The sequence below is a fragment of the Corvus moneduloides genome, chromosome 3 (genome assembly GCF_009650955.1).
Source record: "Corvus moneduloides isolate bCorMon1 chromosome 3, bCorMon1.pri, whole genome shotgun sequence".
In the NCBI taxonomy this organism is placed as follows: Eukaryota; Metazoa; Chordata; class Aves; order Passeriformes; family Corvidae; genus Corvus; species Corvus moneduloides.
The window spans coordinates 54,578,867-54,603,894 of NC_045478.1; the positions used below are offsets into that span (position 1 = coordinate 54,578,867).

The following is a 25,028-nucleotide window of genomic DNA, read 5'->3' on the forward strand; positions in this document are numbered from 1 at the left end:
TTACCTCACACACATGCAAAGAAAGACAACAATTTCCAGAAGATTTGCATAATCTTGCTTCAAGAGTGAAGCTGAAAGAATGTAGATTTTCATAAAAAAGTTTGAGCTTGATATTTTTTTATTTAGAGATGTGCAGCAATGGAACAGTGTGATAAGATTTTTTACAATCATCTTGTAGTCAATATATTCATCTTCTCAATTCTTAGGCAACCTTAGAACACCAATTATTTTAAAAGTAAGCTCACGATACATTTCTTTTGCTAACATATGGTGTGTAATATGGAATTTGTAACTAATATACAGCTATAATTAATATTATTATAGATTGATATAATTGATCTAAACTATAATTAATATTTGATATATCACATAAAATCAATTGCTCTGGAAATAGTGGCAGCAGGATCTTGAATTTAAACTGCAAAGAGCCTTTATCAGTACCGAGTATTTCTCAGACACAGACTAGTGAACTTCTAACTTTTGCCAAACTTTTAAATAGGGGTTGAACCAATTAGATAAAATAGTAAGCAATTATTAAATGTCTGTTGAAGGAGGGGAAAGGAACTAAATGGTTACTGAGGAGGTTAAATTCAGACATGAACATACAACTAATATTGAAGAATTTTGTTGACACTATGCAACTACATTTAATCACAGCTTAAGTTCAGCTTATCCTATTTAGGGAAATGTACCTGAAAAGGTACTGAATCCCTGATGGTTTATAAACTCCCTCAAAAGCCAGTCCAGAAAGACATATTGTGACCTTCAGAAGGCAAGTGTCTCGCTTTCCTCTGAAATCTCTTTTAGGGTTACATGAATTAATTTCCAAAGGTGCCCACTCCTTTCCATTGACTAGAAATGAAGTCTGAAAAGTTAGTGTGGACATGTCACCTTATTTTCATATTATTGAGGTATGTGACATGGATCCTGCTTGTGATGCTATTTCAGATTTAAATCCTTCTTGTTATTGTACGCTTTGGCTACGCACTTAAATTTGTAACTCTGCATCCATAATTAATTCCAGGTCAATACAACTATTCACCTTGATAAATTACTTACATTCCAGAACAGCACTGATTCCACAAAAATGCTTTGCTAGAACATTGTGTTTGTCATAGTCTTTTATTACTTGGTACAGCATAAGAGATGTTTTTCAGACCAGTAAAAGTTCATCTTTACTTGTGCTGGCATGTTCACTGCTATGAGAATAGTAACAGTTTTGTTGTTTTGTTTTCAGTGGAAACATCAGAACTCCAGAACCTTCTGGAAAATGCTGAAATTTGGAAGAGTTAAAGCTGACAGAGGAAGAATTCCAGTCAAATTGAAGGAATTTGTATACCACCTTTCAAAGAAAACTTGAGGCGAACTCAATTGAATTTGATTGGAGAATGTTTGTTAGCTGTTAGAGATATCTGGAAGCTTGTTTGGATTTTCTGTACTAAACATATGCAAATATCTTTTAAATAATTATTCAAGAAACAGTTTCAGATGTGTTGTAGGTATTAAATACTTCTAAAAACTCCCTATGTAATTTGAAGCAGGACATCAAGTGCAACAATTCTTTGCAGCTCTCTAACATTATTGTTACAGAAAGAGTAATTTGATTAAAAATGCGAGAACAAAAATTTTGAACAACTAATTTCTTAATTTCTGAATTCTCCCTGGCTCACAATTTTAATTCCAAATGATTTTAAAATCAAATTTATCACCTTAATGGTAATTAATAACTCACAATTAACACAGTTCCTTGAAACCAGCCAATGACAGTCTTCTCAAATTCTGCAATTGGCATTAGCTATGTTCTTGGGATCAAAGGTAATTTTCGTAAAGCAACAAAGTATTTTTTGAACAAAAAAGCCCTTTTTTTTCATCAGGACTCATAATGGGTACTTTAACAGTAGTTTCTGCAAAAAAGAATTGAGTAATCACATCGTATGATTTGCTGTAGCCTCTCAAGCAAATTTGGTTATGCTTAATAGTCTGTGTCATTTATTCCTGTGAAGTGCACAACAAAAAGTGACTGATTGATTTATCTGTGCAAATAACTTCAGTCATTATTAGAGTCTTAATAACTCTGCCAGAAATGTAGTTTCCAATCAATCTTTTTTGCTTGTCAAATGGTTAGATGTATATTCAGAATCCAACCTATGTTAAGGTGGCTTTTTTTTAATGGATCACAGCAAATTAGCTAATAATTGTTGGATTTTCATCAATTACATATTTTGACTCCAGTGAATTGAATGCAATTAAGTTACAAATGATGGTAATTATCTGGTGCAAAGATTGATCTATGAGATATAAACTACTTCATTGATACTGACAAGGTACAGCTGACGAAGATGGAGAATTTCTGTTGTGTTTGATAAAATACAAAAGCCTAACAATAGCTTGTGGTAATAAAACATATCCTAATCTAGTAAAATATTATATTATGAATATAGAGACCTATATTTTAATTTGAAAGTTTATATATTTGTAAGTTTCTTTCTTTCTTCTCCATGATTCTTTGAAGAGTAGCATCTAAGGTATTAAACTCAATATACACTTAAAGTGTCCTATTATTAACATTCCAGTTTATCAACATAGCTGTCCTTAGGTCTTACCTTTCTGTTTCATAGACTAACGTTTTTATCAAGCTTATAGCTCTAAGCCATAAACAGGTAAAACTCTAGTTGGTATCACTGAATTATTAGTATAAAAATATAAATTTAATTTTTAATTATATTACATATAAAAACGGTCCAAAAAAGTGTAAAGTCAGCTTTCTCAGTAATTTCCATTTTATAAGTATGTATATTGTAAATATGAAGACTTCAGCCTTCATCTGTCTCTTTCTAATATCAGCCTTAGATAATTATATTGAGGTCAAGTTCATGGAGAAAACCCCACCTGAAAGTGGATAAAGAAGCAGTTATAACTAGAATCCACTTGCCAAAATTTAGAAAGAAATTCACAAACTCTCACAAAGTAATCAAAAAATTTCAGGTCCATTTGATATAGCCCTACATGTCGACAGGAGTGTATGTTTAGGATGGGCTTTAGTAGTTTATATTACTTGATTTGATATCAGCTGGAACATTTTGATTTGATAGTTCAGACCCTCATTAGGTGGTGTTTTCTGAAACACATAGGCATTTTATCTAAAACAATTTGAAACTTTATTTTTTTCTCATTCTATGGGTTCAGTTTTCTGACTAAGAACACAGATCTTCAGCTTGAAAAGCTGATAAATAAATGTACAACAGCATTTTTAAAGGGCGTTTAAGGCGTAAAATTAGTACCTCAGCTTGACATCAATTCCTGGGAATCTCCTGGCTGGGGGCATCTCTTAGCTGTCAGATCTATCTCAAGCATGATGTGAAAATGAGAAGTAGGCTGTAGCAAGCCCCAGCTAGGCAGAGTTGGGGTTAGCTGAGAAGCAGTGCAGCCGTGTCCTGGCCTCTGCTCATGCCCATGCTTTGTTATCATCCACACACGTATTCAGAACACTGCAGGCAGAAGGTCTTTACCAGGTGGTAAACAGGGATCATCACAATGTTGTGAATAGGTGGCTATACCTGATGGCAACGGAATGAACCCCAGAAAGGCCAGTAAAAAAAAGGAAGAAACATCATTAGCAATAATGAACATTCCCATCTGTCTCTTGGCTAAAGGAAGCACTTAAGGAGTGAAGTGAGGAGTTTAATCTCTGTGGGGCTGCTGTTATGAAGCAGAAATTGGAGTTCATTAAAAAGAGAAACAATATGCTATAGGTGTGAGATAACACAGTATGAATCACAGCAATGTAAAAACGTGGTCAAATAAAGCACAGTATTTTCACAAGTCACAAAAAAATTCTATTGCTGAAAAGGATATATAGGTGATTCTAGTTGAGTTACTTCAATTTCTTCAACAGCAAATAACCAAAGAATTGCATCACTGCAATTGTTACTGAAATGAATTATTGGTTTGATTTGTTTGTTTAAAATTAGAAATTTCACAGGTATCATTATGCACTGGAAATTCGCTTTGTGTTTTGTGTCTCATGAAACACATTTAAGTATGAATTCTCTTCTTAGATCCTTCCCTGTTCATTGAGACAGTTTCTGAAATTTCATATTCTCAACTTCACGACCTCCCAAAGTTTGATCTATCAAAATTTATCATCTTTTATATGCTGGACCTTTGGGGATGAAAGCAGCACTTGCAATACTGCAATAGTTCATAGATTGTCATTCTTTTCAGTATAAACTCATTTTCTAGGAGTTTATAAATCAGATATGAGATCTGCTGCAGATTGAAACATGGGAAACCAGATGTCATCTGAACAGCCCTTCTTTAAACTGGAATTGGGTTCAAATCCCTTTAATGGATTTTATCACGGAAGAGAGAAAAAATGTTTTGTAGGTTTTAGGTACATTACTTAAAGTTTCATATAATTCAATTAAGAATTTCATTAAGAACTTTGAAATAGATAAGCTGTTTAATCATGCTTTGAATTGCCATTTAAAATACAGTAAAAAATGTATTTCGGAAGACTATAACACTGTTTTGATAAATTCCAGGGTAGGAGGTTTTTTTAGGGCTTTGCATGTTTGAAAAAGAGAAAAAATTATTTGTTCCATTAAGTTTGCTGATGATTTAAACTAATCCAGAAGTTAATTCTTTTTCCTGACTAAATGCAAATGTATTATCAGTTTTAACACTGGCGGATATATTGTCATAAAACAAAGGAGTAAAAATAAGTACACTCTTCTTTTTGCAGTTCTTAAAACTTTCTAGTGAGCATTAGCCTAACAGGGTGACTACAGTGAGATGACATTGCAGGGGAAAAATGTGTATTTCTTATAATTATTATATACTACCCAAGGCCAGGAAAAATCTATCCATGACTGCATGACAGTGACAGAAATGACCACAAGTTCAGCCAGGGAAATGGTGACTTCAAACTGTGTTATTCAGAAGTTAGTATGGGAGACCCCACAATATTTGGCCAGATGTTTTGGATTAACATAAAAAGATTAAAATAATAATTAAAGAAAGCATCTGACTGGATGAGAGCTCCATGCCTTCATGTCCTCTTAACTCCCCATTCCTAAAGGCATTACCTCCACAAAGATCCCACTCAAAGAGCCCACTCTTTTTCTCTATTTTTTTCACTTATGAAAACAAAATAGCAAGCTCATTCTGCTAAGCATGTTTCTCTGTGTTTTCTATATTTTCACTTATATTATTTTGTAGATAATTTTGGGTTTCATAGATTTGGTGAGGTTTCATTAGGTTTGATTTAGTCTGGCCTTTAAGTGACTGGCTAAATCACTGTCAATTTACTCTGAATATTGAACACTCTGGATCTGAAATTAGGGTGGTGTTAATTAGCTGTAATTGGTCACAGAGATGGCAGGGAATTTTGAACGCTCTATTAGCCCATTAGCAAATATGGATTCCTGGGCAATCAATCTTTAGGACTAAAATAATCTTAAATTATTGAGTTGCATTTACCAATTAAAATATATAATCCAGTTATGTGTACAAGAAATGCATGAAATACATTCATGAATTATGAAGCCAATTAAAAAGGTGTGTTTTCTAACACAAAGGATGGTAGTAATGAACTGTTGCAAAGCAGACATAAAACTGAAATTAATTTTTTCTTCATTTCTGAAAATATTGAAAATATGTGAGATCCTTCAATGTGGCATGCTACTTATTCCATATTCATCCACACTACGTACTGCATGAGATTTATAGTTTCTTCTCTCAAGCTTTTGTAATGCATGTCACCTTCATACCACGTTAGAAATATTTCAGTCATGTTCATAGTTGTACAATATGTTATGATAGGAACGCAAGCTTTCATTTCGTTCCTCAAAGGAATGAGCATAATACACTAAAGCACAACACTGCAAAATTTAATTTCCTCCTTCTGGGTAGATAGAACAGGGGTGAAAGTTTTAGCACTGATCTAATTCTTGTCTCCTGCTTTCCTCGAAATCCACTGCTAAAGCAAAAGCTGATTTGCAGATTCGATCCCTGTTCTAACTTCTGAACAAATTGACACCCAAGAGGCAAAGCTTTACACATGCAACCTGTGACATGGGGTCCTCCTGCTATGATATATTTTATATCATAACCAGCACCTCCTGAGTAATACAGAGTACTTCAGAATTTACAGCCATCATGTCCTGGATGTGTAAAATTACACAAAATTGTATCTTAAATTGTTCTATGAGTGGAGCTTGAGTTCATGTAATCTAACTTCACTTACCTAAACCCTAAGAGTTTTGCTCCCTCAGCCTCCCTCAGTTCTGTAAGCTATAATGCTGAATAAAGAGGGCCAGCAAAAAATTAATTTACCGCATCTGCTTTAGGATGAAACTAAACACTTCTTTTTCATATAGTTATTGGGCAAATGTCATCTTATATAAATTGTCGACATTTCACTAACTTGAAGTTTACTTCTAAAAGAATGTGAAACCATAGTAATCAAGAAGCAAAATCCATGGGTTGGCACTCTAATCACAGAAGGTGGTGTGAAGTTCATACTGATAAGTTAAAAGAATACATAGCAGCTAAAATATGTGTACTGATACTTTATGTCTTTTGGAATTATGTGCCTTTCAGATGATAAGAATAAAACCATTAGTTATTGAAGGAAAACAGTTCTCAGGTTCAAGTTTAAAATACTCAGCTCATGTGTAGTGTTTTTACTGAGCTGCATGAATCTCTGTGTACTCTGGGCAGCTCATAACCTAGGGGATTGCACTTCCTGTATTTTCCAGAGGTTAACAGCTCTGTAGTGTAATCAGGGGGAACAAATCCATGTCTATTCCTCAGCCACACAGTTCTCAGGCTGTTTTACTAGGTCAGCCTGCTTCTGCTTTCTGCTGCAGTCACTGCTGTGCAGTGCAGTCACTGCCACAGCTCTGCTATGCAGGCGGTCATTTCTGGCACAGAAATATAGTGAAAGTCCCTGGTGGGTGCCCATAGATCAGAATCCTCTGTCAGCTTTGTAACTGCCCTTCAAAAATCTGCAGGCTGCTCCTCGGTCACCCTCCCGTCTCCTCTAGGCTGAGTTCAGCTCTCTCAGCCCACCTCATTCACATGCTATGCACACTTTCTGAACTTGAACTTCATGGAACTTCAGGTAGAGAAATGGGAAAGAAATTGAATGCACTGGCTTATGAAAGGCAAGTGTTATTTGAGGAAAGATACACCGAATTTTCTGTATTTTATGGATTTAAGAAGTATGCAGCTGAATATAATTTTACTGGCATCTTTCATTTGCATTTGAAAACTAGGAAATTAATTTTAATCATGCTTGCAAAACTAAATTTACAGCCCAGAAAATAACTATTCACTCTTTTTATGCAGGTCTGGTTTTTCAAAGAACAATGTCAAACCCAAGACAAAAAATTACTAGGTTTTAGATTTAAGGAATCACTTAGAAATATGCTCAAAATTCTACTTTCTCTATGAAAAGAAGGCATTACTTTCACTGGAGAAAAAGAGCCAAACTGTCCAAAAGTGAAAATCATTCTTGTATCAGTAATCAGAAAATCATATCTTGTATCAGCTAGGTGATTTTATGTGAAATCTTCAGCTATTTCCATGGAATTTTTATAGATCAATGGGTTTAACTTGAAAAAATCAGTAGGAATCAGGAGTTGAAACCCAAGGGTTATGATAACACCTGTGTAAATATTGTTATATTTATGTAAATACAGAAAAAAGTCTAATATACCCTGGTTTAAAGAAGTACAGCAGTTCCTTCTCTTAATGTTTGACCATTGAGACCTCATTTGAATGCCAGCTCAGTTAATCACTTAGGAACAGGAATATTGCTGGGAAGGAAAAAAAACAAACTCATGGACTCAAAATACTAAAGTACCATCTCTCAGAGACCTCCACAAAATAAAACTCACCCTGCAGATTAAATTTTACATTGTTTTATTTCTATATCCTGGTCTGAAAATGCCAGTTTCCATCAACATTTGCGAGATTTCAGCTCATTTAACCAATACAATATGAACAGAATTCCATCTGCTTAGAAAGTTTCCTTCAGAGTCCAGTGCAAATACAGATTCTTATTGCTTAACATTACCCTGACTTGTTTATTGAGCATGTGTGACCTGACAGCTAGATCAGAAATTTCTTAGTTTAAGAGTTTAGTCTGAATTATGCCCTGGTTCTTGACTGTTCATTGAAAACATGTTAAGAACTTGATTAACTGGTTGATTGATTGATTGATTAATATTTAGTATGGGAAACTAAAGTTGAATATGATAGTTTCTCTTTCTTAGTTTGTATTTTTGTTGTAGCATCAAATGTTTCGTGTCCAAATTAAACCTGATCCATATTTTGAAAGGATCTCTCAAAAATAACTTTATGGTTTCCTGGGACTCCAGTGATGTCCTTCTGAAAACAAAGACAGATGAGAAAAATATTTAAGAAAGTTTTGTGGTACATTTGCTCCACACTTCAAGCTCTGTGACATCTATTGATCCAGGATTGCTTGGTTTCTTTCAAGATCTATATATGTTTCAAAAGCTTTCCAAGTAAATCTTGAAGTCAATATTGATATATAGCAGGACAAAAAAAAAAATCTATGAATTTATCAGTAAACTAATAAAGTCCAGGAAATCTACTCCAAAACATCAGCTCAATTTCTTTTGAATTAAAAGGAGTCTGAATTTCAATTCTTAGTTAATTATTGTGACTCCATCTTTAGATGGACTCCATCTTTAGAGATGGAGTTCTCATTTAAGAAAAACAAGGAGCCACAAACAATAATTTGTTTTCTGCTTCACATACATGTTTTACAATAGTTAATGGCTGTTTGCCTCACAAGTTTTACTACTGAAGGCTTGCTGAACACTACATACCCTTTACACAGCAGTTAATTTATTTTTCATTGTATATCATTGCCAGATAAAAGGTATAAATATTCTAGTCCTTCCTATTCCCTGCTCCTTTTTTTTCTGAATCACCGTCTTTGTACCACCCACTTCATCTGTGCCCTCAGTAATCACTATGTTCCCCAAAGCTTGGTTTTGCTCATTTATCTAGCCAAGTCTTAAACTAGGCTAGAGTTATTGCCTTATTGAAGGCAAGGGTGCGTCTTAGCTAATATTAAGAATCTGGTCCTCTGCACTTAATGGTTTTTGAAGATCAGTTTTAGGGTTAGCATGTTCTTCTGCATTTTTTGGTCATTGAAATGTGTAAACAGATATCAGAATATTCAAGGCAACTATTAATGACTTTATATTTCTGAAAATATGAATTAATACTAATTTTATTTTTCTAGAAAAAAAATTTATATAGAAACTGCAAAACAGAAATCTGACCTTACATGCTCATATACATTTTATGTTACTGTCAACACACTCATTCTGCAGGATGAGGATGGGCTGCAAAATGGAGAGACTTAAATGATAAAGATATATGAAGTGTAAACTAATATGTTCTGACATTTCTCACAGTATCTTTTCTCCTAGTAAACTCAGCAGAGACCCTATACTGTCCCCAGGGAGGTGAGACACAGGCATAATTACATAATAGACACAGCTTAATAATTTTTTAAATTTGAGTATACAAGGTGTCAAACAGAATATGCTGAATTTTACCTGCTAAGGCTTTGTAATCCACCAAGTCAAACATTACAATAGCTACTGCTGACCAGGTAACAATCAGCGCAACAACAAGAAGCCATGCTGCTGGTGAGCTGAACGTAGTCACAAGGTCTTCTGTCACTGATTTCTTGCCCACTTTCATGGATGACGAAGGAACAGATCCGTTCTTACCGTCTATTATTGTCGTGGTTGTAGACATGTGTCCTATACAAACAGACAAAACAGAGGAAAACAGTGTAACAACTTGGAGCTTAGAACCAAGAACATGAATGCTGTTTTGAAATTGTTTTGTAGTCAGTATGTTTAAAATAAATATAAATGTTGTATTACTAAAAAAAGGTTCTTGAACTTTCTGGAAGAAATAGTCACAACCAGCCTTTTTGATTATAATATGACATTTTTTAGTTTGCCACAAATAGCTACAGGCCTAGGAGAGTGATTGATGAAAGCATAAAACATTATTACCCTCCAAAGGATTGTCTTGTTACGGGCCGTAGGCCAGATTCTCAGGTGATGTGATTAAGTGAACTTCCATTGACTTTAATGGAGCTAATGCATCTACGCCACTTGAGGTTTGGCTGGAATTCTGCTGTCAAGGACATGTATCAGTAGCAATAGAAATATATACACTTCATTTCATCTAACAGAAACACAAATGATTTCCATGTTCAGGAACCTTAAAAGTTGTAAATAAGATCGTAGCTGATTTTTAAATACCTTTGTTTGTGGAATTTTTCACTTAATGAAAAAGTTGCCTAAGAAACAAGAGTTAAAATGACAAAGCAGACTTGATTCCAGAAAGCATAGGTTTGGTACTAAAAAGCTGGTAGGAAGGTGAGTGCTACTTAGCTAAGTGAGCAGCTGACACACATTAACTGTGTAATGGACAGTAACAATAGTGACTTAACCTGCTTCTTCCTGAGGTATTAAAAATGCTAATTTTGGACACAAACCAAAACAGTGGTAACTGAAACCTAACCATATTTGAAAAGTCTCAAATTAACCTTCTTCATAAAAGACACTTTATAACCTAAACAACCTAGGAAGGTATTTTTTATTTTCCATTATATACAATAACAATGGTAAAAGTATTCCTAACAGCACAGTTCAAACTATTAGAAGGCCACAGTATCTCCACTTAGTTTACAACATCTACTTGTATGCTACAGTTAAAATATTCAAAGATATATTACATGTGGTTTTGGTCTGGTTGTTGAAACCAACTTTCCTAAATTAATTTCAGTGATTTAAGGGACCCTTGCCCACACAGACATCTAAAATTTCAAGGAATCAGGTGACACCTGGTTTGCACAGATCTTTGCTTTTCGCTTATCTTCTGTCACAATTGATACAACCTGTAAAACTGATATTTTCTGTGACAGAGTTGCTCTAAAGTAAGCAGATTTAATTTCACTTTTGACATGGAAAATGACAAATAGACACTCAGAAACTATGGCTGGAGCTAAGGTACAGGCTGTTGAAGACTTTTCAACCTTTGCCATCACATCACGTATTTAGACTCTCTTTGAGAATCACAACATTTATATTCTTAAAGAAATAAAAGAAGAAATTATAAGATCCTTAATATTACCTATACATACATATATTTTTCTGTTCCTATTTTACCCAAACAAATCTTCCAGTCCTTATGCTAATGAATACTAGTTTTGTTCCTTTTTTGTAGAATGTTAACACAATATCCTAGAGTGATACTGAAATGGCCCTTTATGTATCTGACAAAATCATATAGAATTGAGAAGGACAATTTTGGTGGAATATGTTCCCTAATCTTATTCTGTCATATCTGTTGAGTTTTCAAATTCATACCCCAATCTGTTCTAGAATTCTTTTATTTTATTATGAAGTGCATTGTATTAATATGTAGTTCCCTTAGCTTTGCCTTTTAAGTTTGCTTCTGCACAAGGATCCTGGTGCTGATCAGAGCCTTGATTCAAGTCCTGGAAAACTACTCTGTTACACAGCAGTGTTGTAAGAGCAAAAGAAGATTGGCATATTATATGGGTTTTGTTACTTATTTGAAATTTAGTATTATTTATAGAATATTTATTCTCCTTATAAATAATGTCTATCCCCTAGGATAGAACATATACAATTTTCAAAAAATGTTATAAAACCATCACTGTTTCCATTTATCCAAACAAAAAAATTTTAGATCAAACATTTCACAGCAGGAAGAAAAATCTGCCAAGTGACAGCTAACAATAAAGATCAGCTTCCTAAGTCAAATTCAAAATCAATAGCATTTTGTTATCCTACTGCATACAGGATACAAGTAATTTGTGCATGTACCAGGTCATAAATGACATATTATGCATTTTTTCCTCTTGGGGATATCAGTCAGAGTTTATGATGTGTAAGACAGAATAGAATGGTACTGTCTCATCTTGACAAATCTGATTAGTACCACAGCATGTCTTCAAGGACATCCTAGTGGCAGATATTTGCAGTTATAATACAAGCAATTAAAGCTCTGTGTGAGTATACAGATACAGACTTATACTTGCCAGTCAAAGGATCATTCCTCTAGGTCTGTTGCTATGTAAAAATAGTTCCTTCCTATTTAGTACACCTAACTTTTCATACTCAGACCACCATGTGTCTTTGGTGAAGGAAATAGTAACCAATGACTTATCAGAGCAATGCTACAGAGACAAAGCTCAAGTATGCTAGGTGATCTATGGCAAGATTTTGGCTGTTGATGTAGTCAAGTCAGATTTCCCCTTAAAAACTCAGGATATTATACAATAAAATCACTGTCATTGCATTCATTAAAGTGTGAGTGAACAGCTATTGATTCAAATTTGACTGGAAGTCAAGCTAGGAATATACTGTTATACTGCTGGAGGTTCCTGATACAGGTGCTTGCAGTGTGATTCAGGGGCCTAAGAAAGATCTCCAGTGTTGTTTTAAATGCTTTACATTATCAAAGACATCCTCACGGGACTGTCAGGCAAAATCTGCAGGACAGTAATGATGGAACTGCCTAAAAAAAAAACAACCAGGTGGAATGTCCTAAAGCAAATAGAAATTAGATTTTTCTGTCCCTAGATACCTATATTAACAAAATTGGCTGGAGGATTTTATCTGAAGACTCCTGAGAAAGACGTTGTTTGCTGCTACATAATCTCATGTAGGGTGGATTGTATATTGATACCACTATCATTTCATGACTTCAAAAAGAAGAGGAAATAAATGATTGCCCTCTCTCTACAAGCATTCTATTGTTGTAGTACCCAAGGTGTTATCCTCATGCTTTTCTCTGCCTGTTTCTTGCTTCAGGATGTCTAGGTGCTCTGTTCATTCTTGTGCATCTCCTACCAGTGCTAACTTTCTCCCCAAACTGTCAGTGATGATATTTACAGAGCTAGACAACAGAGAAAAAGGGGATGTAGATACCATGTTTCCATCACTTCAGCCAGGAATGATTCTTCTTTTCTCAGAAAAGTGCCAAAGTTAGGCAGAGCTCCTGCCCAAGAGGTCAGTGTGGCTTCAGGTGCCCAGTAGAGGAATGAGAAAGACAGGAATTTTTGTTGTTTTGAAATCACCCAATGGAGCCTATTGAGTTCTACATTTACAATTAGCAGAGGTCATTCAGTAGCAGGTTAAAATCAGATTGCTGAATTTTTCTAGGTATTCTTTCCATGCATATAATAAACATTTTCTCTCTCAAGACAAATTTCAGCGTCCATATTACAGCCAGTCTGAATCCAAGTAAGTTTCCTTTTGATGAGCACTGCAGTAGATCAGGAGATTCATGAGTGGATCAGTTGTCCCTGCTTTGGGAGAGACAACATCCATCACAGGAGTGGAAGGTGCAGCTGAAGGCTGCTACAATTTCAGCCATCCAATTTTAATCCACTGCCACATGTCTGCTAGAGCCTCTTGGTACTTTGGGTTGTGATTGCTATTGATTTTCAATGAGGATAGGAACTTTAAAAAGTTATATATACATTTCTATAAAAAGATTACTTCAGGGATATATACCTCTGACTGCACATCACAATTTCTCATGCACATGGGACTACCCCGACAGGTCACAAATGTCACCTTTACATCAACAGATTGATTTGCTAAATTCTAAACAGCTAAAACTCTGAGATTCTTACTATTTCTCTGGTTTCAGAGTTGTCACTTAGAATACAGTCTGAAGACCCATAAGGTCTCGTAAGCATAAATAAACCTTGACAATTGGTGACAACTTTGAGGAGAACACCGTGTAACTTTCAGAGTCCAAAGTGAGCTTGTAGTCCTGGCAGCTTCAGTAAAATACTCTTCATATTTGTGGGCTGAGGCATAATCTCCTTAAGGCTTAATAAGCATAGGAGTCCATGGTTAAGGATGGATACTTGATTTTACATTTCAACTGCTATACCTTCTACTACTCTGGTAGAAAAATGAAACAAAACAAAACAAAGCCTCCAAAGCCAATAAATAAACCTATTCCATTCAGACTCATTCAGGTTTAAAAGAGTAATTTTCTGTATTTATGTTACTTCATAACTATTTTATGTATAACAACCTTATTCTGCCAATAGGACAAAAAAATTAGGTAAAATATTTAATGTGCAATGCCTTTTTATGGCTAGGCATATTAAAAGCAGAGGGCTAGTCATGATACTAAAAAAAGGGGTTGTTCACTTTTAAATAATAATATTGTTGCTAGGGCAATGCAGTTGGGATGTGAGAAACCTCAGCACAGTCTGCTCTAAATGAAAGAGCTGGCAGATTTTGACTTGTCTGTTCTACTCCCCAGATGAGCACTCCAATAAGTAGGCTATAGAGTATTCTGGATTCAGGTCGTTAATGGCTCCTGTTTGACCTATTCCACTTCCCTTGGAATATTTAAATACTAATTAAGGAAGCAGAAAAGAGAAAAAAATGGCTGTGTAAATCGACAGTGTATGTTAAGCACCAGCTCAAGCCTTGGGCTTTAACCTGGTGACCTTATCAATCCACCACTGTTGCAACGAGGCAGGCAGGAGTCTCAGCCTACAGTAAGGAGGGTACCTCAGGGAGAAGAGGACAAGGGATTAGAACCCTTCAGTGAAGAATTGGGCAGTGGATATAAGATAATCTGCTGCATGTTTTTCAAGCTCAGCACATCACCGTTAGTGAGTCCACAGACCCGCAGGCATCACAATAGTAATTCTTTCCCCATGTGGGGAAAATGATTTCTACCAAAAGAAAGGATTACACCTACACTTGTTGCTCAGGTGATACTTATGCCTTACTTATGACATCCTCCTGTTTTAATGTCTGCAAGGGTCTCCCTTGGCTTATACGAACAGAAAGGAAAAGACAGAATTAATTACATGGTTAATAATTAGTATCTTAGAATAAAATATTATTAATAATATTTTTTCCTGAAGTGACCTAATGACTTTTTTCATGTATTTGTCTTGTTTACATATTTATGTGAAAAAAAATGCTGAAAAGAGAGAAGGACCCTCAGGACCCACCGTATGCACTGAACAGAGAGCCTTTATCATCTTATCCGGCTAGCACCAGGCGCCAAAAATGCAGATACAGGACAACAAGCAACAGAGGGCGGAATATTTCAGAGGAGAAAAAGCAAGATCACTGCAGCTCATCAAAACCTTTTAGTCTTCTCCAAATACTGCTAAAATGTGCAATTACAGTGGATATAAAACCATTTTCTGTGGAAGAACTTTAGACCTGGTAAACTTCAGTAAGTTAGAAACTTAGCTAGATCCACTACCATGGATCAGGATTTCTATTGGACATACATGGAAACATACAGGCAAGACTCTCTCTAACACAGAGAAGGAGATAGAACAGGGAAAGACAACTTACACAGGCAAATTCAGCTTATCTTTGAAAGCTCGTCTCTCTCACTGTTATCTGCAACAGACTGTGAGTAGGACAAGGATCTACAGTACAGCTCAAAAAATGTGTGGTGGGCACCTAGTGTAGGTCTTCTACAAGAAGCTTCTGCAAGCTTTTGAGCAGAAATGTGACAATTTTAAGAAAAGCCACTTTATTTAGAGATGCAGCATAAATCTTCTCTTGAGATGACTGACATTCAGCAATTTCTTCTCTTTTGTATCGAATTATATCCCCGTACATATGAATGAATGAATGCCACTGGAATAACTAAACGGAAAAAATAAATAAATGGAGTTTCACAACTGATACCAAAATTTACACACTTTTAAATTCATCACACAATGTACTGAAGTGTTGCTTTACTGTTTATATAATTAAAGTGCAAAGAGAAAAACCTCTCAACACGTATCATGTGTATATTCACAAACTTCTCAGACTTTAAGGTAGTCTTTCTGAAGACTAGAGGCTTAGAAAGCTGCACCTGGGACTGCATATGAGAGAACATATGCAGTTTTATTGGTGACTGATAGTTATAAAAATGTAATATTCTTTATGAAATGTGGAAAACAGGGCTAGAGATTATGCAGAAACTAATTCTATGTGACAAAAGACATAGAATAGAGACTATGGAATATGGAGCGGATGGTGTATGAAAATTAGCTGAATGATTGGATTCAGAAAAGGCACTTATAATTATTATGGTGGTTGGTGCTGTGTACTTTTTTAATTTCCTTTTCTGTTATTATATCTGTATTGGTTTTATTTTTGATCAATACAGAACATCTGATAATTTAAAGAAGTAGATAGTATTAATCTTTTTATTCATTGTCCAAGAAATTATGTACACCAATCTTTTCGTTTCATCGATTTCAATAAGCAGCTTTTAGAAGAAAAGATACTTTCTGTCAAGCCATTTCATTATTAGTCCAAAGAAACTGTGTACTTCATACAGGATTAGTAACTAATACTAATAGCACTACTACTTCTAAATACTACAGGGTGAAATCTAGAAACTATTAATGCTGTATGTTAACATGTTGTAGCTTTGCTAACCCATGACACATATGATATGTATTTTGGGATTGCAATAATTGAGGTTTCTTAGGGTACTGTGGTGGGTTGACCCTGGCTGGATGCCAGGTGTTCACCAAAGCTGTATTACTCCTCTCCTTGCCTGGACAGGGGAGAGAATATATAATAAAATGCTTGTGGTTGAGATAAGAACAGGGAGAAATCAGGCACCATTTACCATCATAGGCAAAACAGACTGGACTTAGGGAAATTAGCTGGATCAATCAGAACAGGTAATTAGAAATAGAATCTAAATCTTTCAATCCCTGTCTTAAATTCACTTCAAATTTTTTCTGTCTCCTCCCTGGAGCAGTGCAGGGGTACAGGGAATGGGGGTTGCAGTTAGTTCATTACATGCTGTATCTGCCGCATTTTTTCCTCAGGGGGAGGACTCCTCACACTCTTCCCCTGCTCCAGCACAGAGACTCTCCCATAGGACACAGTCCTCCATGAACTTATCTAACTAGAGGCCTTCCCGTGGCTGTAGTTCTTCACAAACTGCTCCAATGTGGGTCCCTTCTGTGGGGTGCAGTCCTTCAGGAAAAGGCTGCTCTAGCATTGATTCCCCAGAGAGTCAAATTACTGCCAGGAGCCCCTTCCTGCGTGGGCTTCCCATGGGGTCACAGCCTCCTGTGTGCACTCAACTTCTCTGCTGTGGAGTCCTCCAGGGGCTGCAGGTGAATATCTGCTCCTCTGTAGGACTGAAGGGAGCCAGCCATGGGCTGCACCATAGGCTGCAGGTGTCTGGAGCACCTTCTCCTTCACTGATCTTGAGCTCTGCAGAGCTGTTCCCCTCACTTGTTCTCTCTCCTCTCTCGGGTTGAAGGTTTTTTTATTTCTCCCCTTTCTAAATATTTTATCTCAGATGTGCTACTCTCATCATGACGGAATCAGCCTTTTCCAGTGATGGGTCCATCTTGGGGCCATCAGATATCGCCTCTGTCAAACATGGGGGAAGCTTCTGGCAGCTTTGCTCAGGAACCACCCCTGTAACCTCCCCCACTACCAAAATATTTCCATGCAAACCTAGTACAGATACAATATGGTACTACCATGTGCTCTGTGGAAAAAAGGTAAAATATCTCTGAAGAAAATAGTTTAAGTAATATCAATTAGAAACTTCCATAGCTGTATGATAAGAAAATTACTTTCCGGTGATGTACGGCCAGGTTGCAGGAGCGACTGGGCAACTACCAGTAAGGAAAAAGACTTTTCAATATGAAGATACAATCTCTGACTCAGGAATTTTCTTTATTTCATATCCCTGAATGCTGAGCAAGTATATTGGCAGGGTAGAGTCTAAGCATTTAATGCTTGAACTTAAAACTTTTTCTTCAACCAGTAGCTGCTGAAAAAGACAAGATACTTTCAAATCTTCATTTTTCACCTGCTAAAATAATTTGAACACATGTATCTGATTTTTTTTCCTGTGGACAGCTACAAAGATTGCCTTAGAAACACTTTTGTGTATAGAAAAGATTGGTTGTACCTCATGTAAGAAGTTGGCATACGTGGTTAACTCCTTGCCATGCAGAGTCAAATGATGGATTTGGACCTTTGCTGTACAAAAGGAGTCAGAATCCCCTGAGGGCAACCTGGACTTTGCTTCCCTCCTGATCAAGGAGAGAAATTCAAGCAGTAGCAATTGGGGATGGTTTGTCTAGAAAATCTCAGAGAATGGAATGGGGTAGTAGGGAAGAAAGTCTGGGAAGCACAGCTGGGAAAATCAATTTGCTCTAGCAACCAGTGTAACTGATAAAAAGATCATCAGAAGATTTTGAAAAGAAACAAGTGTATGGTCTCTTTGCTCCAATCAGATTTCCCCTGTGGAAAAGAAAATTGCTTTTTCAGGAATGCATCACTGAGTCCTGTTGAAGAAATATTAATAATAGCTATTGCTTGCTCTGGAATAGGCCAAGGTATGAAATGTAGAATTAGATAAATTACATATGAAGAATCTACCTATTTGTACAGATGTCTTGAAGCAATCTGAGAACTTCAAGGAGGGGAAGTGAAAACCAGTTTCAGCCAGACCTAAATTACACTGTGCTTTAAAATACAGCCAGCAGTAAAATAAGTTAACTCCCTCTCAGCTGATATACTTCTAACCTTTGGCTTCAGAGGGCCTGGTTAGGTCAGCAGATATCTGAAGGATTTAGGTGCCCACATCCCACTGAAAGTTCATGTGAGATGAACCCCAAATCACTTGAAAAGTTGAACTTCAGAGATTTGGAGCTGAATTTTCATGTTCCCTTACATGTTTGAATTTCATATTCTAGTAGAGCACTGGTTGACACTTCAAATCAAGCAGAAGAAATCTTGTCTCATAACTTAGCAAGGAAGTGTAAAAATGTCTTCACTCCAAAATTGCTTATAAAGAACTCTAGGCTGATATGAACTTTAACCTTCTGCTCTGTGGGATTTTTTTCCTGTGTGCATAAGCAATTCAGCAAGTTTTTACATTATTCTGATTATTTAAATACCTGAGACACAGAAGGCATTAGTAGTAGTTAAAAGATCTTCTGTGCTGTTAGTCTTATATGACTGATTTTACTCTGAACCTATCTGCAATAATTCACACCTGAAATTATTTTAAAAATAATAGTAAGGGATGACCTAAGGACAAGGTTTCAAAGATGACAGGTTTTATTGGGAAATTTTACAGATCATTTTGCTTACAACTATATCACTTTTTGTAGTAATTCCTTGAGAATTTAGCAGACCACAGAAGTGAAGAATAATAAAAATAGGATAAATTATTTTATAAAATCGAAACTGGAGGATGTGCAGTTGATAAGAACATGGGAAATGTCATTTACTGCAGTTTAAACTAGATACTAAGATACGGCAAAGGGACACTGAGTTGCTTTCTTTCCAAAAGGCAGCAGACTTCACCTTTTCATGTTCTGAAAGTTAGAAATTTACATTTTTCTCTTTGAAGTATCTCTTCATATGTTTTTTACATTGTCTTAGAAATATGTTTTTTTAAAAAATCAAACGTTTAATTTCCATCTTCTCAGTATGCAGATGAGATAAGAATGCAACTGAATTCTGAACACTCAATCCTAAACTACCAGCAGCCTGAAAAATCCATTATTTTTTGGTTCCACATATGAATTTTTTTATCGATTGTTAGTAATATCTTCCCTTCTTTGGAAATAAATTGGTGCTCTGAAACAGTAAATGGTTTTACCTTCCTGTTCATCTTAGCAATCTGACATTTCAGAAAGAGATGCTAAAGGGATATTTAGACACACTTCTGAGTTGATCTAAGCTGAGAGGTACATCTTATCTTTTAAAATGTCAAAATGAAGGTTGGAGAAAAACGACTGCCATTTATCTCCAAGTAGCAGTGGACCTTCTGAAGCAAGAACACTGGATGCAGTCCCCTTTTTAATAGTTTTTGAAAACTCAACTCTACACATCCTTGAAATATTCAGAAGGGATTAGAAAAAGACCATTGACTTATTTTTTATTGTAGAAAAAAAAATAATCTGTTCTCATCTGTAAAATGATGATAGTCCTAATAAATATTGAAAGTTACTAGAATAAACTGTAGGTTACACACACACCTATCTTCACTCTGAACAAGTCTACCAGTACAAAGAAACTCTGTAAAGACAATTCCAGATCTGTGCTTCCTCTGATGGAACCACTATTTTCTCACAAATAAGTGTATTGAGGAATGGTTCATAAGATTATTTGCTTGATTTCTTTTATTCCAAGCTAACTTGACCATGAAGGTTGGACCAACTTTATATGTCTTAATGGACTCACATGCACAGACTCTGAAAACCAAAGTAGTTCTAACAATAATTTGCTATACTCTCTGCAGGTTATGGTGCAAGCAGTGTCTCCTGTTGCAAGTCTGACAACTCTTCCATATGGAGCCACCCAGGCACTACAGCACTCAAATATGGAGCTCACCACATGCACAGTTTGAACGCATATACTCCTAAGTCACATTGAAGAAATTTGGTCACAGGTGATTTACCAGACACAGAACACGAAGGTATTTTTAGCAAACAGAAATTGCAATACTGAATTATGCAGTACATATATATTTATTGGAAAAATTTTGTTAAAAATTGGAACAAAAAATTCTCATCTGACAGTAGGGGAAAACTAAAATAAGTGCCTGTGGCAAGTTAGTCATCTATGTCACTGTTATATCTCACCTGTAAATGGCAATTTGCAACTACATTATGGGTCATGCTGTGTGTGAGAGAGAAAACTGAAAGCAAGCTGCTAAAGAAAACTGTTATGTGGCTTACAAAATAGTATAACCAATTTCCCAAGAGACAGTAGTTAGCCGTAGCGAACAGATGAACCAAGGTCTATCTTCTGTCAAGAGAGTTATTTTCTAATAAATATGAGAGTACTCCATCTGTATGCTTAAATAATAGCTAAAGGCAAGACCACTTCTATATAGGCACCTAAGATAGTAGGGAAATGAGGTATTCTGAAACCTGCTTCTAAAGTTATGTTCCTATCGAAATGTAAACTCAAAATTCTTTCTGATATGCTCCTTGCATTCAGTGTGTGTTCCAATAAGAAAAGAATTCTAGGAAGCAGTGGCAATCATTATAGAAATGGTTCATCTGAAGGCTTTGGTTTTGGGTTGGGTTATTTTTTTTCTTTTCTTCTGTTTTTGGTGTGAAAGAATCTTTTAGAAAATATCTTTTCAGTTTTAGGTCACAAGAGGGATCTTGAACTGACACGGATGAATAGAATTCAGTGTTTAGATAAAAATCAATGGTGTGTTTCATCATTTTCTTTTTGCAATAACAATCCCTAAAATCATAACTTGAAGTTTAACCTTGATCGACTAAATTAACAATTTCATTCATCTCTAATCTTCATTTGGAAAAAGGCATGATCTCTAAGGGCAGCTGAGACATGTAGGCTATGCTGCCACAGTGAGAACAGTTGATCTTTGTTGAGGGTTCATATTCACAACACACCTGTCATCTAAAATGTACTCTGAAATTATCAAGAGCTGAGAAATCTTTACACTATTTTACAAAGATTTCTTTAATAGAATATTATGCCAGATGATCACATCTTAGAAGAAAACTTTATTTCAAATCAATATTAGGTAATCTGGAAAAATTGGAGGTTTCTGAGACTATTGAGACTCATTCCTGAACCAGCTACCATAATTTAGCCATATCTTAATCCATTTTGCTCAGGATTACACCCTGGCCAAGTTTTGGAATGTGTGAAAACCTTTTCAATCTAAATTTGATGAGAAAAGATCACTACATAGTATTCATGTACAGGTACGGAGCCCTAGGTATCTTTTCTCTTTTACTTGTTATGCAGATATTTTTGTGGAACCTCATGTACACACTGAAAAAAAAAAAAAAAGAAGATTTAGGATTCTTTGAAGGTTACCTGAGGAAAAAACAAAATTCCCTCAATAACTGTAGCCATTCTCTTCATCCTTCCTCCTGCCAGCCCAAATCAATCAACACCTGTCTGCAGAACAAGGTCATGACTACTTTTCAGAAATTGTGAGCAACACCTGAATTTTACCCACAAACAAATTAACAATAAATGAGCCTATTAATGAGTCTGTCTTGTACCCATACCTAAGTCCAGAGAATATCTAATACTGCTAATTTTCACACTGTTACATTCTGAACAAAAGAAAACCCAGAAAGAGTTCCTTAGAAACATAATGAATAGCCTAAAGATTGGTTTAGGGACTCATGCTTCTGTGACCTGGATATCAGGTCCAAAGTCCTCCTCATTTATTATGAGGGGCTAGAGATAACCAACAATTTAAATCTTCCTAATACACCTCTTCAGATTTCTGCAGAGTAGGTGAGGTGTAATAATAAAGATCTCAACAGACCACACAAATATGAGATTCGGGTCTCTAATTTATCCCAGTGATAAATGCAAGAAGTGATTATCTTGCTACATTATCTAGCTTGAGAAATTGAACCAATTTTTGTAATAATTTCTAGAAATATTCCTCATTAGGAAGTGAGATATTCATGTGGCATATAAAATAAAACTTGAAATTATGGGCAAGTCTGGATTAAAATCTATGCACAAGGAAGTACAGTTCCATACCTCTCCACTAGTACTTAGCAAAAGAAACTATGGAATGCAAATTCACCTTTTGAGTATTTGCAATGATGTATATGGAAAATCTGCTGAATTATAAAATTTAAAAAAATAGCTTTTTCTCTATGTCTTTGAAAATGAAAAAAATTATCCATATAAAAGATATAATACCAAGGAAGATGTTTATAATATAGGATTTAGGCCTCAGGAAAGGAAAAAGGAGCTTAGATCCATGGTTTAGTTGTTAAGTGACTCAGAGAAGTGACACCTAAATTCTGAAAAATATTCACATGAAAGTTTTACTTGTAGGCTAACAGTCCTTTAAACATATTCAGTGACAGATAAAGTAAAAATATTCCCTAAATTAAATGATTCCTAAAGCAGAATATGATTTATTGTAAAAATCTATCTGTATAGATTTTGTCTAAGATATTTCTTTACCCTACTTACATTAAGCTTCTAAACACATAACCCAAACCAGGAAGAATACATTAAGTATAAGCTTATGTCTTTGTAATATATGTGAATTAAAAATTATTCTCTACTGAGAGACATATTTGTAAAATTATCTTAATATAAGCTTCCAAATTCTAGAAAAGAAATTAAAACTACACACTTTTGGGCAGAGCATAGAATCAGAGAATCCTTTAGGTTGGAAAAGACCTTTAAGATCATCCAGAGCCCAATTGTTAACTCCAAGTGCTGCCAGGGCCATCACTAGACCATGTCCCTCACGTTTTAAAGACTTCCAATGATGGTGACTCCACCATTTCTCTGGGCAACCTGTTCCAGTGCTTAATCACCCTTTTCATGACAAAATGGTTTCCTAATACCCAACCTAAACCTCATCTGGCAGAGCTTGAGGCAGTTTCCTCTTGTCCCATTGCTTATTACTTGGGAGAAGAGACTGAACCCCACCTGGATACAGTCTCCTTTCAGGTGGTTGTAGAGAGCAATAAGGTCTCCCCTGAGCCTCCTTTCTCCAGGCTGAATAACCCCAGTTCCCTCAGCTCCTCATAAGACTCTAAACGCTTTAACAGCACAGAACGTTGCAAATTTATCATTAATTTTAATTTACTCTCATGGCATTTTTCTAGTCAGCGTTAGCATAAAAATGAAACAAAATTGTTGAAATGTCCGAGTTGCTCTTTCTGGGGAACTCTCTGCCCTATGTATGGATGGGGAATCCATTTCCTTACATTTTTGGAATGTGAATATTCCTGGACTTCATAGCCTCTCTCATTTCCTGTGTCTGCTTTATAACATTGGACATAAGGTTCAGCATAATTTGGCAGTGGAACATTAATTAACATGTAAGCAGACTTCAGCAGAGCAGACCTCAAAACTCAGTGATGCATCTTAGAACAGATGAAAACCTTTCCACTTATTTTAAGGAGATGATCAGTCCCAAAAGCTTTCATAATATTAAAGCTTTACCTCAGTACTGTTCAAAAGATTTTATTTCAAGTTTAAAAAAAGCCGCTATCTTGAGGTGGGCCCTCGATGTTATTATTGCTAACTGGAACAGAAAGTGAGCTACATCAAGGAAAAATTTTGACCTGGTTGGAATGATAGCTTCCTTATTACCTCCCATGGATTCTAAATCAACTAATCTTTGGCATCTGCTGTAAACATGTATAAAGTCATCACAAAACCATTCAGCTATCCTTCACAAGCTGTAACACCTCCCCACATTCTCAGTAGAGCAGATCCATACAGCTCCAATATTCCTAGCCCACAGTAACAGCAGGTGCTGCAAAGTTTCCACCCAGCATGAGCGCCTTGCATGAGCATCAGACACTTGCAGGACCTCTGTAATGTTCCTGGCATCTTGCCTTGACCTTTGTTATTTTGCACTTTGATCTCTGACTGTTGGTGGGATAGGAAAAGACAAGAACAAAGTTGCATACCTATGCTTGAAGTTCAGCCATGAAAAGGATGTTTATGCATGTTTGTCCTAATTTTGTCCCAATGTTTTCCATCCAACAGAAAAACTCTTTTATTTCATATCGATGAAATGGAGATGATAGCTGGCATTGTTTTCCAGACAACCTGTCTGGTGTTCAGAAGTTTTCTAATGATGCTCAAACAGGTCCATATAAACACAATGTTCTCTTATTTATTAAATATTGACATAGTCTCTGGTCACATTCAAAGTGTACAATTGTGTTTTGTGTATTTTTATAGATCTTCAAATCTGGATTTTTTTGCCCCATGTCTTCTAATATATATCCTCCATCTGATGCCTTGATGGGGCTACCTAAAAACAGGGGCTAGACAAAATTAAGAGGATAAGGGTGGGTATATTTATTGAAGGGCCTTCAGATACACTTTGGACAGTCAGAGCCTCAGGGGCTACACCCAAAACCGGATAACCGGTCACGAGTTTTTCATACTTTT

The 25,028-nt window shown here is 35.8% G+C and overlaps 1 protein-coding gene across 1 annotated transcript in view; it reads right to left on the reverse strand.

Moving 5' to 3' along the window:
• Positions 1 to 25,028, reverse strand: part of TRDN (triadin) — a 106,972-nt gene that overhangs the window by 66,650 nt on the left and 15,294 nt on the right. The window contains exons 2-3 of the mRNA XM_032103878.1: positions 9,606 to 9,815; positions 3,510 to 3,557 (exon numbers count right to left, since the gene is read on the reverse strand). Of these exons, the coding sequence (XP_031959769.1) occupies positions 3,510 to 3,557; positions 9,606 to 9,815 (258 nt within the window). The remainder of the gene's footprint in view (positions 1 to 3,509; positions 3,558 to 9,605; positions 9,816 to 25,028) is intronic.